General features: G+C 37.0%; 1 protein-coding gene across 5 annotated transcripts; it reads left to right on the forward strand.

The window, feature by feature from the left end:
* Positions 1-6: 6 nt before the first annotated feature.
* On the forward strand, positions 7-16769 carry SAMD8 (sterile alpha motif domain containing 8). 5 transcript variants are annotated; one of them, XM_010567804.1, is made up of 6 exons: positions 7-1423; positions 6486-7778; positions 9525-9620; positions 10356-10473; positions 11271-11421; positions 12405-16769. In XM_010567804.1, the coding sequence occupies exons 2-6, from the start codon at positions 7198-7200 to the stop codon at positions 12707-12709; spliced, it is 1251 nt and encodes a 416-aa protein (XP_010566106.1). In that variant the 5' UTR covers positions 7-1423; positions 6486-7197; the 3' UTR covers positions 12710-16769. The 5 variants fall into 5 exon arrangements, with proteins under 5 accessions (XP_010566106.1, XP_010566108.1, XP_010566109.1 ...); XM_010567806.1 differs by having other exon boundaries at positions 7171-7778; XM_010567807.1 differs by lacking the exon at positions 7-1423 and having other exon boundaries at positions 3684-7778; positions 12405-12641; positions 13563-16769.
* The last annotated feature ends 3004 nt before the right edge of the window (positions 16770-19773 follow it).

Below are 19773 nucleotides of genomic sequence, written 5' to 3' on the forward strand. Positions count from 1 at the left end.
GGGCTCCGCGGGGGTCGGGAGGGAAGGGTCCGCTTCCCTCCGGCGGCCGCGTCGGGGGAGGGCGGCTTCATCTGCCGCAGGGGGTGGGAAGCCTCTGGTGTCGTCTGTTTGCACGAAGATCCGCTCCGCCGTAATTAACGCGCGTGTCTCTCGCGGAGACGTCTGTCCCGAGGTCCGACCGCCACCCCGTGTTGGCAGGCTGTCGGCGGCGTACCCGCGGGCTGCGGGTGCCGGCTTTTGAGGAAACCGGTCTGCCAGGAAACTAAAAATCACGCCTGTTTTTCGCCCAAGTTCGTTCGTCTGCCGTGGAGAGGACGAAGTGGTTTAGTCTTCGCGCCTGGTCCCGCCGGTTTCGCTCTGAACTTTGTAAGTTTGCCGCTTCAGCAGCGATCGCCGAGGGGAAAAAAAAAGCCTCGTTAGGAGCCGGGGTGTGAACGGGAGGGTTTGTCGGGGAGGCGGCGGGGCCCGCGGTGCGCTCAGCGGGAACCGTTCCAGCAGCAGGGGTGTCGGGGGCGTGCTGGGAGCGTGCTTTTTTGTTGTAGCGGGTCTGGGAGGAGAGGGAGATCGTTTGGTTTCTCATTCCTGTATCAGCCTGCGCAGGAAGCAAGTCGTTTCTGGAAATGATGCTTTGTGTCAGCCCCGCGGTTAGGTAACAAAACAGCCGTAGCAGGTCAAAGCGGGTATTTCGCTATCTTGCTGTTTTCTCTGTCGATGGTGTAAAATTGGTGGGCAAAGTGTTTAGTTTTGAGTAAAAAAGTTTTTGAGCGTGTAGGATTTGGTAATTAACAAGGCAGCATGGAAGAATGCTGTTACTGGTTTGCACACGTGCTGTTCGAGTTTCAGGATTAAATGGAGGAGTCTGCCCGTGTGGGACAGATTCTGTGTGAGTTTAAGGCCTGAGCATGTTGAGAAAGTTGAAACTCTGCAAGAATTGTTATCCACTTTGTCTGTCAAATCTACGTTGTTAATGCATTAGGTGGCCTCTCGGACTATTCACTTAATGATTGCTGATTGCTATTTTTAAAAATAATACTTCAAAAGGGTAGGTTTTTTTCAGGTCTGTAAGTTAATGGAAGAAGAGGCAAATGAGAGGCAGTTCTAATGTTCACATATTTATTGGATTGTAACTGGAGCTGAAGTGGTCTCATGGTTTTGTATTTGATGCTTCAGTTTGCAAAATTCATCTTGCGAAAACCCAATACACGTTCTGGGTTGTAAGGTGACCTGATGGAAGATTCCACTTGCCCAAAGTATGCTCCATCTCCACAGAGCTCCCTCGTGCAGCTGGACACGGTGTCTGTGCCACCTCCACAGAGCAGCTGATCATGCTGCGCTCGGGAGTGGCAAGAACTCAGCAAGACATTTCCTGGCATTTAAATGCCCCTCATGTTTGGTAGGGAGTGCCTCTTGCGAGGTATCAGAGGTAAGGAAATTCCTGTGGTCTTGTTCTTCCTTTTGCTTTCTGTGATACAGAAAAAAGGTGGAATTAACTCGCAGAATTGGGGCAAAGTGATTTTTATACCCAGTGGAGGGAAACTCTTTGGGAAGTTTCATTAAGTTTTTATTGTAGAAATGCTACTTAGATGTGAAGGAAACATTCTGTAGATTTGTAAAGAGCAAGAATTTTAAATTATCTTCTTTGCTACTCTACGTGATCTTCTTTTTGCTGGCTGGTGGTTTGGGGTTTTTTGGGGGTAGTACACAATTAAAAACACAGCTTGGCCTAGGAGTTGCAATCTCTCAGGCTCTGTACTATCACTTTTCCTTGTACAGAGCTCAGTTTTGCAGCCCGCTAAGCTGGTTGAGGTCCATAAGCCGTATTACATTATAAATGTTTATTTGATAATCACATAACTTTTAAAAATTTTTTTTATTTCTTATTTATGTTAATGCATCTAAAATGAGGAAGGCTCCTAGATTTTCACTAGACCAGAAAGATCAGATTGTAAATGATTATGGAGAGTAAGAACAAACACAGTGTCACTTCAGATATTGTTCTGGTATTAATTTGGGTGGGGAGTTTGTTCATGTCTTCCCTTATTTCCATCCTAAGATGGGGGGTTTGGGAAGAAAAGAAAGAAAGAAAAGGGGAGAAGCAAACCTAAATTGTTTTACTGCTAAGTTGTATAAGGATAAAGAGCAGCAAACATTCTGTTATGAGATGGATATACTAGTTCTTGAAGTTGGAGGAAAAAATACTTGACACTCTATATTTAGCACATGAAATGTTTGAGATCTTGTACAAATATTAATGAAATACTGTGAATTACATCCTAAGATAAGTGGTGGCGTACTTGATCAGTTGTTTAAAAATCACTTGTGTGTGCCTTGAATTACGGTGGTAGGATAAAAAAAGTGTTTTGTTAGCTGGTTAGTACATTAGGACTTGAGCTGCTCTTAGGGTTCACTTGAGTATAGTACAACCCATTTGGTTTAATGAGGTGTAAAAGTCAGGGAGCAGTATGTATTCTATTCGGTTTGCTGTAACATGTAACTGCACTTAGTGGTTCTTAAGGCAAATATGTTGAGCTTTCAGGACTTTCTGTAGTAGCTGTTGACAGTTTTGCATGGAGGCATTCCAACAGAAAGACTCTTCTAAACGTATGGAACTAATTTTTGATTTTACAGTATCAGTTCTGTATTTTCCACAATGCAGCACTGCAATGAATAATTCTTGAAAGGCACATCTTCCTTGATGGTTTAAAACCTAAGATGTACAATAAACTAAACAAGTGTTACTTTTAATGAGATTTCTTACCTTACCTTACCTTCATAAATAGCACTAAGACCTTTGAGTACAGTTAAAATACTGCTGATAATCTCCCATACTAGAAATGTTTATGAAACAACTCTGATAGCAAATTCACTAAGTCAAACTGAATGCAAGTTTTACAGGAATATTTTGCATTTGAAGTTATTATATGCTTGCTTCAAGAAAATACTTATCCAATTTTCCGGTCTCACAGTGGGCGTTTTGCTATGTTTGATCAGTTTTATATATAGCATGGTAGCTATTGTATTAAAAACCCCTTGAAAAACCATGTATTGTTTTTGGAAGTGTTCTTTTTCTCCTTTTGTTTAACAAGATATTGTACTATATCTTGTGGCATTTAGAAGGTAAGGATTAAGTCACTGTATACTATATGGCAATGAAACCTTTGGTGCTATTTGCTTTAAATAAGCACTGAAGAATTTAGAGTTTTCGGGAAGAGCAAGTGACAAGCTTCTGATGCAAGTCAGCAGAGTATCCGAGACACTTGATGCATAACAAGGCAATGCTGTATGTTCTTTTTCCAGCACAACATTACTAAGTTGGTATGTGACAGTAGCCTTATTATTGCAGGCTGGCTCAGTGCACGTTTTTGTGTATGGCTTTTTTTTGTGCTGGGGAGCCAAGGCCTCAAACCTTTGTCCGCATTGTGAACCAGCAGCCTTTGTACAGAAAAACTTTTCCCCCATGGTGTGAGATGTCATGCTTCTAGGCCAGCGGACCCAGCAAAGGAGGGGCTGAATTGAAATTGCCTATATTTGAACTTCAGCTTGAAACCTTCCACAAAGAAATGTAGGTTAAATCACTTGGATCCAATAGTTCTTTGGTGTCCTTCCTAAAATTCCTCTCAAGGATGGTGAGATTTGGACCTAACTGGGGAAAAAAAAAAAATCAAGAGGAATGTCAGCAGGCACATGAGAGGGCAGGTGGTGAAGCAGTAATGGTGCTGGTAGAGTTTTGCATGTGTGTCTGGAATAAACAAATCCAGTCAGCATTCTGCTAACTGCAGCAGATGTAACTAGGATCTTATTTAACCCTTCAGCTATGATTCTGGTGTAATCAAGTTTTGTTTCTGTAACAAGACCGCAGCCTAAAGTTAGTGTGATATTAATGCTACTTTTCCTTGGCTAGAGTCATGATTATCATATTCAACTTTCCACATTTTTATCTCAATGTACTGACTCGAAGTCAGTATGCTAGGAAAGCTAGGGACTTGGTTGACTGGCAGTAATTCAGTAGAGGAAAACATGATAGAATTGTGCATAATCATTTTGAGAGAGATTAATTTTCCATATTTAAATGCACATCTAGGAAAAACATTGTGCTAACAGCTAGGGTATACTCAGCCTCTCAGAGGCACCTCATTTCTTAAAATGCCCTAACCAAATTGTAGAAATGTTCATGGCTCATAACTTTTTTCTTTTTAAAAAAATTAGGACTTCTACACATGCGCATGAAGTTCATATTCAGTTGTGTTCATGCTGTTAATTGAAAGGCTGGGGAAGGAAAAAGGGAAACAGGACACATGATACTTGGAGCTGATGAGCTGACTAAGTATAAAGTCACGGTAGCAGGAAAGTAATCAACTAGCTAGCTACAGACATTGCTGATGTCAGGCAAAAAGTGTATTTTGCCCTCTGACGCTTAAGTCTGTTCTTGCTCTGTGTTACTCATGCATGTTATTCATCATTAAATAATGTTATCCATTATTTGGTTTTAGTGATAAAACCAGTAATGTAGAAGGCAAAGTAGTTACCAGTGCTGTTTTCTTTCAGAAGAGCAGTACAGTTATCTAGGTGACTTGGTCTCTTTCCGCTATGTTAGTCAGTCTTGTGTTGCAGACTGGTAATGTTGGAAATGTTATGTAGCATTCTTAAGCTTCAAAAAATTAACAGGAGCAGTTGGGCACAGAGATCTGCATTGTATTCCAGGTGCTAATATTATTAGGTTTAAGTGGTTTTTACCCTTTAAACTACAAAAGTGGCACTAAATGAGTAGTCTGAAGGAGAAGGCAGTTTCTGAGTTTAAAGAAATTGCCTTGTCATCAAAACTGAACTTAACTGTTGCTGTTGAGATGAAATCAGCTACCAGCTGTGTGGAATGGTTAAGTTTGTTTTGTTTAAGTGTTTGTTTCTTTTGTTGATTTCTCTGTCTTTTTGAGTTGGTTAAATGTCTTGTCTTTGACAGCATTTAAAAAGGGGAGCTGGTCCTATCAGGTGCATCTTAAGGTTAATGTAGACTTTCTCCCAGGTCCAGCCCATTCAGTAGTGACCTTTGATGGGTATGCTTACTCAGTGTTTTAAGGTTACCTTTATTGAACCTTTGGTAAGGGTTGATTTTTATTCCTGCAATGCCAGATGAAGAAACACTAGGCTGGTGTTAGCCTACTTGACTTGTGACAAATGAGTAGAATTCTTGTAGCTTAGGGAGAGTTTCATGGTTTTGCCCTCAGAAGTTGCTTTGGTTAGAAGACAAATTAGTAAGCTGAGTGTATTTTTGGTGAGTCTAAATTCACTGCTTTTAGAAAACTTGTGATGATTACAGTGTTACAAAAAACAGTGATTACCAATTTTTTTCAGTATTTCATCTGTGTTTCTGAGTAAGGAAAGCTGGAAGTCCAGATAAGCAACTCCAGTTTGTTTGTTCTACTGGAGTAAGATAAAAATACGTAGTATGAAAAAGGTCAATTAACCGATCATGAATTAAAAATTAAATGGACTTTTGAGAAATTAAAACTTTGCGTTAAGTACATGTTGTTAATACACAGTCAACTCCAGAGAGAATATCTTCAGAAGTACCACTCCCTTAGTTCTTTTAGAAGGGCAACTTTAATATGTGCGCTCATTTTTCTTCTGAACTATTTCTTTTGCACTGCTGGGAAATCTCGTTGGACAAATTGAATCTTCTCTGATATACAATAAAATAGCGTGTGGTCCTGTTAGATGTATGCTGGAAGAAAAAGTTGCATCCAATAATTACGATAAGAGCTACTTCTAACAATAAGTACTGTATCTCTTTAAAAGAAGTGAGAAGGGAAGAGCTTCTGTTTTTGGAAGAGCTGTGCCCCTGAAAAAGATGTAGAACTGTGCTGAATATTCATGATGGGTTTGAGTACCTGTTCACTGTATACAGAAGCTAAATAATAGATTAAATAGACTGTTTCCTTGCTTTCATTCTGAAAACCTTGAATGATGTATGTGGCACTAGTGTATTGTACTGTCGTGTATTTTCTGAGATTTGGTTGGCATGATAGAAGCATTCTAGTTAATTAGACTGTTTTTTTCAAGTACAGAGGAGCTGTGAAATTGTAGCTGTTTCTTAGATGGTGGCTCTACATAAGCCACCAAATATAAATTATGCACAAATCCATTCTGTCTTAAATATTGGATAAGCTTTTTATTACTTTTACATCAGTGGTAGGCTTACAAAGTTTTTTCCTGTATTCCACATAACATTCTGTGGTTAATTTTTTTCTGGTTGTTGTTGTAAGTTGTTCTGGTGACTTGTCATCTCCATGTGACTAAAATGTGGCTGAGATGTCTGGCCTTCCTTCAAACAATATTCTAGAATCAAGAAAACTATTGAGAAATCTGTGTTAAGAGAATACATATTTTCTGGTTTTGGTGTGTTGTTATGCTATTTATTACCACATCACTTTTGAAGATGCTTTGGAGTTAAAGCTAATGCTTAATTTCTGGTAATGTTATTTTGAAAGCTGAATATTTTGAAGGATTTGCAATATAATAAGCATCTATCTTAATTACTGAGATCAAACAAAGATAGAAATATGATGGCTGCACTATCAACATACAACTAAGATGCCTCAGGTCAGTATTATTGTAAATACCTAGTCTTAGGTTTACTTGGGGGGGGGGGGAATGTCATGCCAAGCTTCAGTATATATTTTAAAACAGTGGAATGTATTGGATCTGTAATCTATTATTTTGGCTTTAATTCAGTTTTATATGGCTGCTGGCTATGCTTTCTTGTTTAGTTTGTGAAGTGCAAGCAGTGAAAAAGGCTACTGATTAAGCTGGTATTTAAACAGTAATCTTTGTTTTTCATCGCTTAGTGTAATTAACAAACCGGGATTTATTTATTTATTTAACAAAAGAATAAAAGTAGACTGGGTACATCTAGGAAGTAATTCTGCTTCTTGGTAGCTTTAAATTTCTATTCGGAAACAAATGAGATAATCTTAATTTAGTTTGCTTGAATAAAAAATGCTTTTAAAGCATTTTTATATTACTTACCTAATAAATTATATGTCTTGTTTTTAGCTGGCTATTATATAAAAAGCCTTTGGCTAATTAAGCATCTAAAATAGCACAAAATACACTGGCATTTCAGTAAGAGTCGTTAGACATTCAGGTCTTGTCTCTTTCTCCAATATGTAACAGGTCAATTTTATTGGTGGATAGAGAAGGATGATGGCAGGCAATAACCAGCTTTGCATTCGGCGTTGGACTACCAAGAACGTGGCCAAGTGGCTGAAGGAAGAAGGCTTCTGTGAATATGTGGATGTTTTGTGCAATAGACACAGGCTAGATGGAATTACGCTGCTGACACTTACTGAGTATGATTTACGATCCCCTCCTTTGGAAATCAAAGTCCTGGGGGATATCAAAAGGCTAATGTTGTCCATACGCAAACTACAGAAGCAACATATTGATGTCCTAGAAGAGCTGGGTTACAACAGTGATAGTCATGTTGGCACAGCATGCCCAAGTGTTGGTTCACTACAGGGTACAGATTGGTTTTGTAATGGTGAAGTACCTCGGGACTATGATGGACCAATTACTGACCTGAATGGTGATCAGTACCAATATGCAAATGGAAAAAACAAACACTCTACTCGAAGACTGGACCCAGAGTATTGGAAGACAGTTTTAAGTTGTGTGTATGTCTTCATAGTGTTTGGCTTTACATCGTTCGTTATGGTTATCGTACATGAGCGAGTACCTGACATGCAAACATATCCACCTCTACCAGACATATTTCTAGATAGGTAAGAAATTTTCTTTTACAACAAAATAGTAACTTGATGGTTAAAGTATAGGCTGTCTTTTCTTCATTCTCAAAATTTCATATGCTCTTGAAGATGCCTCTGCAAAATAGTAATTAGAATGTAGTAAACCCTTCTGCTAAGATTGAAATATACATCAGTTAGATGCAGAGATTTAGTCTTCTCAGGAAAATAAATTGAGCTGTTGTTCTACCCCGTTTACACCTCATTCTACATCTTTAGCTAATCACAACACAGGAATTAATTAATCCATCCTCTCATTCTACTAAAAAGGATGATGGTCAGCTGGCATAGGTAAGCAGCCGTATGCATTTCTGAAATCTAGATGCTGCTGTGAAGCTTAATGTGTCTTGATATAGAAAAACTTTTGATGAAGGAATATTTTGGTCTGCCATTGAGCAAGGAAATTGAGAGGGAGTAGCATTGATACTGCGTTTTTGCTGTCTCCCCACTGTCAACTTGTTGAAGATACTTTAGGGAAACTCTGAAGTGGACTGAATAGACCAGCATCTTTTTTAATCATAGAGTTTCTATGTACCAAAACACTGTTGTGACTTACGCAATACCTGCTCATTTTTTGTAGAAAATATTCCACTTCAGGCAGAAAAGAGACACAATAGCAAAGGTGAAATTCTGGTCATTGACTACAGATTTAACAGAGAGTAAATGCTCCCTTTTGGAGAACTTAACTGCCTAGAGAGTTTTAAAAGACAAGATAAACTGTTTAAGAAAGAGTTCAGTCTTTGTGATCTCCTTATTCCTGCCAGTAATTTCTGTTTTTGTGAAGTCAGTAGGAGTCTACTCTTTTGAGTAACTGTGCAGACTCCCCCATAAGTTTAGATATAACTCAGCAACGATGGACCATGTTGAGCAGAGTGGAAGAGGTGAGAGAGAACGGGAGCTATGGCATTACTGGATTTTGTTCCCAGGGACTTACCATGGTATTCAGTGGGCAGGAGGATGGGGGAGGTCAGAAAGCAGCAGCTCACAAAACAATGCAAGGGGACTACTACAACGCTAGCATTTGAGCAGCACTTTGCTACAACTTTGTATCAGGGGGAACACAAAACTATGAGAAGCAGCCTCTCTTGAAATCCGTCAATCTGTATTTTGGTGAAATTGCAGAGTGGAAATTGTTACTGGTGCCATATGTGTGCAGGAAAGTCTTAAATCTTTTGCCAAGCAAGGCTAAAAGGTTTGCATATAGTGATTATCACTGAAATCTAACTTTGAAAACATTTTTTACTTTCCCTAATGCTTTTCTGTGCAATTCTGCTTCATTACAAGTATTTAGGGTTTTAGGCTTTGTAGCATTTCATTAATTGTGTTGACATGGCATTCTTATAAGCATAAGCAGCATAATTGACGTGATGCAAGTTTGTGTCAGAATGAAAAAGGTTGTTGGGAAACAATGGTAGAGGAACACATCCTGTTAGGAAATCACACTTAAATTAAGAGAGCATGCTAGGGATTTTCTTTGACTTAGTGAATTCTGTGTAAATGTCTGCTGAAAATACATTATTAGAAAGGAGATAATGTAATTCAAAATTAATTAAAATTCTATTTAATTCAGTCTAACAAAATAATTTTTGGCTTTAGTTTAAACTATTGTCAGAGTTACTTTTGTAGATAGAACTTCATATGCCTTTATTCTCAATACTGAGACTAAAAAGAAAAATTAAGCCTTTGTATTGTAAGTTAACTTTATTGCTTCATCCTTTTTTATAGTGTCCCTAGGATACCATGGGCTTTTGCTATGACTGAAGTATGTGGTGTAATTCTTTGCTATATTTGGCTGTTGGTTCTTCTGCTTCACAAACACAGGTATGGTATATAAAATTGAAATTAACTGGTACTTTGATTGAGAGAAAGGACTGTAACAAGAATTTATGATGATTGTTTAAGACTTTCCAGTCAATAAGAATCTTGTAAGCTTCTAATATGCCCCTGTTAAAATGGATTAGGGAGGATTTAATCAAGAACAGTGACTTGTGAATCTTACAAAGGAGTAATCTGAATTTACTTTTCTACCAGATTTATATGTCATTTCCTTCAGAACATAGGTATTTCAGAGAGATGTCAGTATATCTCTCATACCGTAACAATTTTGTATATAACAAAATCCTACGAGAATGAAATTCCACAGGATGACTGAGCCGGCCTAGCAGCTTGCTGTCACTGAAGAGTAGAGAACCCATTTGCATACCTGTGTATTTTAAGTTACATTTTTACCAGTTTGTTGATTTTTTTTTTTATCAGTTTGCCAACAGAAGGTGTGAATGCCAAAGCTAGTACCAATGTAGCTGCAGAGGAGTGGAGCTGTACCTTTTGGTGACAGTAAGCTTGCTGCAGCGTCTCACCCTGTCATGGGGAACCATACTTTTACAGTACTACTTTAAAATAAATAAATAATTATTTTACTGTGAAACTTGCAGCAATGGTGAAGGGACTTCATGGGATTAAGTTGGAGTGTGGGGAAATGTTTTTATCATAACTTTCCTGATTTAAAAATACCTTATATTAGGATTCTTGCAATCAGTTCCTATGTACTTTTCCCAGATCTATACTTCTGCGAAGGCTGTGCAGTCTCATGGGGACAGTATTCTTATTACGTTGCGTTACAATGTTTGTTACCTCACTCTCTGTGCCAGGCCAGCACTTGCAGTGTACTGGAAAGGTAAAAACTTAAAATGCATTAAATGTTTTTTCTTGTTTGCTTTTTTTAAATTTAATTTAAGATATGATTAAGGTTGTTGTGACCATAATGATAAATGTGTGTTTGCAAGAGCAGTGTTATTTCTCTCCTATTCCCCTCCATGACACTTCATTAATTGCCATTATGCAGGCAAGCACCCTTAGGGGTCTTAGAAGCACTTGCCACTTTGGAGAGGAGATAGTTAGTTGGGGAATGGTGTGCAGAATAGTTCACAATGTAAACCAGAGAGAATACATCAGAGAAGTGTGCACTTGAGATACTGATTTAATGAAGAAAGGCTGAAAGTGGAGTAATCGCTTCTTTGTCTTGTTGGATGTGTGGTTTTGAAAAAAAGCCCAACTGTTATTATTTCACCTCTTCTAATAAGTGGTATTACATAGAACATGGGATTTTCTGGTTTTATCCTAACTTCTAGTTAGAAGAAGTTTGAGCTGAACATATTGGAAGCTTGACAGTGACACACTGGGAGGTTGAATATATTCAAAAAAAGGTGGCAGACTCTGTATGTAAATCTCTTGCAACAAAATACTTGCTCTAAATTCCAGTATTCATCAGAGGTATGAGGAATACAGTTTCTAGTTACTAATGTGACTCACTGCCACAATAAAATCCAAAGATGTGCTAACCTACATTTTAATAAAAGACCCAACACGATAAATGGTATTAAACATACCTAGTGCTATACAGCTAACTTTAAGGACATACTGTTCAGGCAGTGGGGTTGGAACTTACTAAAGGTTAATGTTACTGTCTTCTAGTTGTATGGCAATGTTTGGGCAAAACTCCAGCGGGCCTTTGCAATATGGAGTGGCTTTGGAATGACTCTGACTGGAGTACATACATGTGGAGATTATATGTTCAGTGGCCACACTGTCGTCCTGACCATGCTCAACTTCTTTGTCACAGAATGTAAGTACAGAGTGCCAATACTTAAATGTCTTTTAAGTGTTAAGAGTATGTACTGCTTGCTGTCAACCAAGGCTGCAAGAGTGTAAATGCTTAAATGTTCTCAAGTATTAAGAGTATCTGCTGCTTGACCTCCTCAAAAAGTTCAGAGTGTAACATTTAAGCAAACATAAATGCAGATTGCTGTGCTCTTTCTCAGGTTTGTGACAGTTCACCTGCAGACAGGAAAGGAGCAGCACCACCTAGATTAATGGAAGGATGGATAGGGCACACCTGAAAGAACACATGAGCCAAGAAAATTAGAAAGGCTTTGTAGCTTGCTACGGGGAGAATAATAGGGAAAATACTTGCGATTGTCTGTTCCTGTATACTTCCCTATGTATGCCAAAACCAGCACACTGCCGCTGACCCCTGTCAGGCAAAATACCTGGCCAGGTGGCTGTATGTTTAATATAATCCATAAAGCCAAAATACCAAACCTCATAATGAGTGAGAATATATGAAACAACAGTGCTCTTCTAGAAATACAAAGTGTGATTTGATACAGTATATAGCAAGCTAAGATAATTAGTTTGAGTTCACCTCTCTGTTATTGACTGCAATAACAGAGTAACATATGCTTTATGACATTTTCCCCTTTATTACATGGAAAAGGCATGATTTTCATTAAAAGAAGTTGGTTGAACAAAGAATTCTGCTTTGCATGGTCCTAAACCATTTTAGGATGCTCCGTTAATCCAGAAATGCATAATAGTTGTATTTGTAAATGAAGTCATGAAGTTGTAGACATTTATAACTTGTGTGGTTGTTTTCGTTGGATTTATTGGACCTGTAGATGTAAACAATATTTCCAGATGAAGACAATAACTTCATCACATTTTTGAATGAAAAAATCTGTGTAAAAACCTGCAATGTCTAGACCTGGATTTTGTAATGACCCAGATTTTTGAGACATTCAAGTTTGGTTGCTTTCTGTTTTCTCCTAGATACGCCAAGAAGCTGGAACTTCTTGCACACCTTGTCCTGGGTGCTGAATCTCTTTGGAATCTTCTTCATTTTGGCTGCACATGAACATTATTCTATAGATGTCTTCATTGCCTTTTACATCACTACAAGACTCTTTTTGTATTACCATACGTTGGCTAATACTAGAGCATATCAGCAGAGTAGGAGAGCAAGGATCTGGTTTCCAATGTTCTCTTTTTTTGAATGCAATGTTAATGGTACTGTTCCCAATGAGTATTGCTGGCCCTTTTCAAAACCTACTATACTGAAAAGATTGATTGGCTGAAGAGTGTGGGTCAATTCAGATCTTTATGAATCGTTATGACTAAGATCCTACAAGGCTAGCTGAAGGGGGGATGTAAAGTAATGCTTTTCACTCCATGATCATCTCCTCCTTGTCTTGTTTCTTAGATTCTTAGCCATAAAATGGGGTTCCCATACTTCACGGGGATGTGTTTTGTTTTCTTGTTGCTAAAATAGAAAACAGTGCAGGGGCCGGTAAAGGCTATCAGTGAACCATGAATATAAACCAGAATAATGTTACCCTTAGTAAAGTTCTATGTGAATGTTTATGTAACTTTAACCTCAAATACGTGCTTGTACTGAATATAATATACAATTTACAGGTCCAAATAATCTCTGTTACCTGACATGCCAGCCTTTACATATACTGACTAAAAAATTAGAACTTTATGAAGACTTTCTTTAACAACAGTCATAAATGTAATTTTCAGAACAAATTTTGTGTATACTTAAAGATTGAGGAGTACTGTGTCATACTGAAGAAAGCAGTATAGTTCCTTGCTAAAAGGGTCTCTTAACTGTTAAATATCAAGTCTTAAAGTATAATTGACAGTATGAATGGTCTGCACACAGGTTGCCAAAAATGAAAGTCTGCCTTGTGGCTATGCGGTGATGATGTTTTTTTTAAAGAGAGCTTATTTAGTCTAGTCTATCAGTTGTCTATATGGTTGTTCTAGCACTTGGAAGTTTTCCCTTTTGTGTTTAAATAAATGAGTTAAAGTAAATGCTACACCCACTGAAAGTAAAGTTAATTTAGCTTTAGTGAGTTTAAAGCCACAAAATAACTTTTGTGTGGTTTTAATTGCTTTATACCCAAACCTGTGCATGTTTTTTAGGAGCAGCTCTTTAACATTGGAAAGACAGAACAGTTATCTTCATATAATCTTACTGTCCCATAAATGGATGGGGAAAATGCATGTAGTGACTATTTCAGGAAAAGTAATAATAGTGAGTATTGGAAATAGTGCTCATATTGATGTATGTTTTAGCACTCTGGTGTCAACAATATGGTGAGTATCTCTGGATATATATACACAGTATATTTGTTTATATATATATATATAAACACACACAGTATACGTTCTTCTAACAAGTTTGAAAAGAGACTAGTTCTTAAATTAAGTTGCTCGTTTACTGTACTGAAACATAAAAGTACCATAAGCAGTTGAGTTTTGGTTGTTAAAAAGAAAAAAAAACCCAACACACAACAAAACACCCCCCCAAAACCCCAAACCAACACTTTGAGTCCATAATGCATAAGCAAGGGTCACACAGTTAGTGATCTCTTACGGAGTGGTTTGTAAGGGGACAATACTAATGTTGGCTGTAGAGACTTGAAATTAGATTTATGCTAAATGAAAACTGATAGGTAAAAGGTGCAAATCTTAAAAAATGGTATAGACCTTTTAATTTGGTTAATGCAATTTCAGAACAGGTGGTATGTGCAAAAGCTAGCGTAAGTCAGCCTTGGAAAGTTAACACGAAGCATTTCCAGCTTGGTACAAGCTGACTTAATGGTCACAATGTACTTAGATTTGTATGGAAAAGAATCCCTTTGGAATTTTGCAAGACAGTTTTGTATTGGGAGGCTTGTAACCTACTGTGGGCTGCTCCTCACTGTATTGTATTCTTTTTATAAACCTGGATTGAACTAACTTGACTATCTCTTCACCCTTTGTAGTATATTACTTTTGTAACTTCATTTAGCTCCTATTCCACAGAGGAATTGTGCATCTTAGAGTATCTCTGCCAACTGTATTGAGCACACACATATTGTACAATTCTGCAGACTTTTATATTTATAACATTCCAATTTTTTAGCAAAATTGCAGGTTTAATACTATATTGTTCAATCTGCCATAGCCTGATGGTTCTTGCCATCCAAATTGGGGGAGTATGCTTACCTTTAAGAAAAAGGGAAAAATATTCTGAAAGATTTAAAGACTTTTCATTTGCTGTTCTTACCTTTCGGATTTCAGAAAGGCAATTTGAACATTCCTTCTTGAGACTTTATAATCAAAGAGCCCTATTTGTTAATTTATATTTGCCTTTGCAATGCACACAGTTATGAATGCTATTCTTTTAAACTCTAGAAAACATCTCAGGATGTGCAGGATTGTATTCTGAGTTATAATGTGGAGAGGTATGCAATTAAACTTGCAAAGCTGTTGATTCTGAAAAGAACCATGTCACTGCTAACTGTCATAGCTGTGTCTATACTGGGAAATTATTTTGCAACTTAGACCTGCAGGAGAATTTTCAAGTACAGCCTAGTGTAACAATGTTTACATAAAGTAAAGCAATCATTTCAATACTATTTTTTTAACAAATGAAGTTCATATACTTTGAAACATAAGGCTTCTCTCTTTGTTCTAATTTAATTTTTCAAATTCTGTTAAGTAAATCCATGGTTTAAATCAGCATTGCTTATCAGTGTTTTTTAAAGGAAAAAAGTTCTTTTGTGCTGTTTCCCTTGATGCTATATACCTGAGTCCAAGATAAGTAATATACAGAGGTTGGGTTTGTGAGCATTGAAGTGGGTTAAAACGTTGTCAGGATAATTGTCGTCCTCTATTTTGGAAGTTCATTTTGTCTGTCTATAAACATGCAAGAGGAAGGCTTGAAAATGATAGAAGATAGAAAGATTGATGTCACCTGAAAAAGAGCACAGGTCAATCTGTAAAGTTGGTAATGTAACTTTATTGTTAATTAGGTGGAAACAAGTTGTGAGTAAGTGACAGGCTTAAAATTCTGTACCTCCTTTTTAAAGAGTCAGTGTTTTAAAAGCATTTTGCTGCTTCTCTGCTGTTGACAAGCACTTTTAAGTAAAGGCAGCAGAGCATCAGGCCTTGGATTTAATGTTAAGTCTGTTTAGGGTTGTCCTTCTCTCTTATGTTCATGCACCAGTCTTTTTACTGTACTTTAACTTGCTGCACTTATTTTGTGCCAAGTCCTCTTCTGTGGTCCATGGGAATGCACACATAATCTGAATTCAGAGTAATGAATGAATGACTGTGTTATGTCAGCAAGTACAAGTGTCTAACAACATTAGTCTACTACTACAAAGTGCACAAACTAATAAAGTAGGAAAGTCTTAACTGAATAACTCTGGATATACAAAAGAAGGGGAAGGAAGGTCACATTTTTTTGGTAGCTTAACAATTCCAGTAACGTTTGAGACTTGACAGTGGTCTTGAGCTCTTCCTTACTATTATCAGTTTGGGGATATGTATGCCCATAGGCACAAGTGGTAGACACATAGGCATTCCCCTCCTCTTTTTTTTTTTTGTTTTTTTGTTTTTGGGGTTTTTTTCTTGTTGTACCTTATAACATAGCTTCTTATAATAGCTTTCCTAAACTTTTTGCCTTTAGTTTTTCCTTTCTGGAAGATCCCTTAAACTAGTGGGTTTATGACATTACACCTGCATACGGAAATCAAACTTTCATAGATGTGGGGTTTTTTTAGCAACTTCTGATTACACTGACAAAAACTTAGGGAAGGATCCTTAAGCAAGGTTCCTCCAGCTGTTCTTGAATAATGATAGAGAAAGCTTCCATATACGCAAATTATCTTCATGTACTCTGGCAAACAAGATAACACTTATACAAAGTGTTGGTACAGAAATGTAGAGAAGCCTGAAGTATTTAAATGTCCGAGACTAGCAAGAAATGGATCCTCTAAGTATACTAATTGTGATGAAGCAAATGATGTGCTTAACTTTTAAGCAAATCACTAAATCCTCTTCACTTCAGTGAGGGGTTACCATTTTAGTTTAAGCGTTTTCTGGGATAAGGCCAAGTGCATGCTGTGCGTGGTATACTGATACAGTAATGAGAACAGGTAATGTCACTATGTTTTTGGTTTTGCCTGATATCTGCCCCCACCCCACCCCGGCCCCCCCACTACTATAGAAGGAAACATTCCAGTAGAATTTTAAAGAAATTACTACTTAACTGGGTTCTGAGAGAAAAAATCAGTACAAAAAATGCATTGAAATAAAACCTCAATACTTATCTGCTTTAAGAAGAAAGAGTCAGTTAAATGATTTAGAGAAAAAAAAAAGTTATTTTTTGATGGCAATCATGTTAAGGTTATTTAGAAGTATTGAAACCCTTCAATGAGGATAAAAGCACAGGTTCCTATAATCTTCTTTTCTGTACGGCTGTGTGTCATGTAGTGCCAAAAAGATTATTGAAGGGAAAGAGGGAAGTGTTGAACTCAGACCAACAGTTAATATCTTCTTGGGTTTTTTAAGCAGTACTTGCATACGTAGTGCTACACTTGTTCATTACTATTTAGCTAGTTTTTTGATGTATGAAAGTCCACTAGGTTTTCAAGCACCAAAACTACTGTGGAGCTGAGTCTTAATCATTAAATATGCATTTGAAGAAATAGCAGATATCTTAGGAAAAAAAAAGTAGGCTTGTGAACCTGGAGTAGAACAACAGTAACCTGTAACAACTATGATAGTTTTTCATCCTGTCCAGGTAGTTTCTGCTGAAGAGTTGGGGAGGATTTGCAGTAATCTATATACAATACTGATTTTTTCTGTTTGTTTTTTTTAATAATCTAGGATACTGTTATAGAAAATTGACCTGTAACTACAAAAACCATCATAGTCTTGTCAAGATGGAAGTGTATTTGGCAGAAGTCCTAGCAGTGAGCCAGCTTACCCTCTGAATTGTTTTGTGCTTGTAGACTTTTATCAATCAAGGGTTAATTGGTAGACCACTGATGGTTCATACAGATTACTATTTCTGATGTATCTTTGACATTGTCACTATTCTAATTGAAATAGTATGTTGGGGAGGGGGGGCAGTCCTTTGGAGTGAACCTACTGATGTCTTCTTCATTATATGAAGAAAAATGTGGAAAAAAAAAATCCCCTTCACAACATCTCAAACACCATAATATTATGAACACTGAAGTTTCTGTATAGCAGTGTCCTGCATACTTACGATTTGTATTTAAGACATTTGCAGTGAGTATTATGTACATTATTGTGACATGCACATTTTTAAAGCCAGTTTGTAGTAGGTGTGTAAGAACTCAAGATGATGAATGTGGAGCACAATAACCTGACCTGTTAGCCCGGTGACTGTGTAGTTAGAAAGACTGTAACTTAGTTTTGCTCTTTCAATTTAGTTTTGTCAAATATGAGAAAATTGTCAAATGTGAGAAACCACAAACTGCATCGTACATGGTACTTAATAGGGATGTAGAAACATGGCTTTTCACACTGGACATTACTTCAGTTTGGTTCTGACAGAGAAAATAGTATTACCTAATGGCTAGAAGGTATGCCAGTGAAGTTTGAAGTGAGTACTGTAAGTAAGTAAATATTGTTTTGATTCTAAACTTAGATTGAATTAATATATTGTTTTATATCTTTGTTGTATTAAAACATATTTAAAAGTACTAAAATAAAATATTTGAAAGATGACAAATGTTTCAGTTATTTTATATGTAAAATGATGGCTCATTATCTCTGTTAGCATTGTAACCGTAAAAGTATACCAGGAGTAATGTACGTTTTAGAGATGTTTTTCCCTGAAGCTCTGTTTTACTGGTGTGAAAATGCATGCTGCATAATGCATATATCAGTGTGCCTGATGTTTTTGCCAGTCATAAATTGTTTTGGCAAGTCACTTAAATATTTTTGCTATTAAAAACTTAGATAATGTATTCCATCTTGTAAGATCTCAGTTAAGTATGACAAGGGCTTTCAAAGAGTCTTCAGCTGAAGTAACTTTAATGTCTATAGGTATTGGTGGTGAATAGTGTTACAGTAAATTAACAGTCTATAAAAACTGTTGGGAAGACTGTGAAAGAGTAAAGTTAACTTCTGAAAACTTAAATACACTTAATGGTTTGTATGTTAGGCTTGTTGTTACTTTCAGTCACAGATTTAGGTCATCTGGTATGTGAAAGGATGTACATTTATTCCTATGGAAAAACTTAAACAGTATAACAGATATGCTGTGTGCTCTGGAGTTGTATGTTCATATTTGTAAATGACAATTTTGACATACGTTTTGTGACCTTAATCCAGCTAAAACATTCTCCAATTAGTGTGAGCCAGGTAAATTTAATGTACTGAACTGTTAGAAAGTTTTCCATTTACCTCCCTCTGAATTACAAAATCTTGATCAATCTGATAATTTAGAGAAAGAATCCTGAATGTGAAGCCCTTCCACACTGTGATTTTTTAAATTTTTTTTTTTAATCAGTTGTTGAAGACTGGATTCGGAAAGGAAAAGAGGTGTGGCAATACATCTTTCTCCAAAAAAAATTGCAAGGAAGAAGGGGAAGCAAAAGCAATAAGGTTCAGTGTACCAGTTGCAGAGTCCTTACTGTGGTCTTTGGTCTAATATTCTGGGAAGCAGTAAATTGTGTTCTAGGCAACTTTGAGCAAATATGTGCTTTGTGCATTGTAGAACAGATTGGGAAAACTTCCAGGGAAAATAGCTGCCTGCTTCCCAGAATATGTTGCAATACTGCTTAGAGATGTGAACTTTGAATAAAAAAATCTTTCCCCTCCACAATAACTTTCACTTCTCAGGGTTTCTACTACAACCAGAGCTAGAAGGATAAATAGTTGCTACTATCTGTAATGAAGAAATAAAATGGAATCTATGCAGATGGGCTTAAGTATGATGTTAAAATGCAAGTGAAAAGCATCTCACTAGCCTACACTTATTTGATAGAACCTGGGGATAATCAACTTCAGATTGTCCTTCTTGGACCACTTTGTTCAGATTTATTTTCAAAACTCTCATAAGGAAATTTGGTACAGAACAGAAACTACTCTCCTGACTAATGAAATGAATTACGTTAAAATACCTTTAGGATCTGCAAACTTCGTTTATATCATTGCATCCTATCTCTTTCTTCAGTGAACTTCTCCAAGGAAGTAGTTTATTTTTACATATTAAATGTGCAGGTATCAGTCTCATTTACTGTTCATAATTCAAAATGTATATTGAATTGTTAATCTTGGCCTTTCATAGAGCTGTCAAAATAGTTCACAAAGACAGCATATTTTC

This window comes from Haliaeetus leucocephalus, unplaced genomic scaffold, assembly GCF_000737465.1.
Source record: "Haliaeetus leucocephalus isolate CR32 unplaced genomic scaffold, Haliaeetus_leucocephalus-4.0 Scaffold229, whole genome shotgun sequence".
Taxonomy (NCBI): Eukaryota; Metazoa; Chordata; class Aves; order Accipitriformes; family Accipitridae; genus Haliaeetus; species Haliaeetus leucocephalus.

Excerpts from the sequence above, each read along its gene's own strand:
- SAMD8 (XM_010567804.1), top strand. The coding sequence starts at position 7,198 with ATGATGGCAGGCAATAACCAGCTTTGCATTCGGCGTTGGACTACCAAG. Across the intron at positions 7,779-9,524 it reads CCAGACATATTTCTAGATAG|TGTCCCTAGGATACCATGGG; the intron begins GTAAGAAATTTT and ends CCTTTTTTATAG. Across the intron at positions 11,422-12,404 it reads CAACTTCTTTGTCACAGAAT|ATACGCCAAGAAGCTGGAAC; the intron begins GTAAGTACAGAG and ends GTTTTCTCCTAG.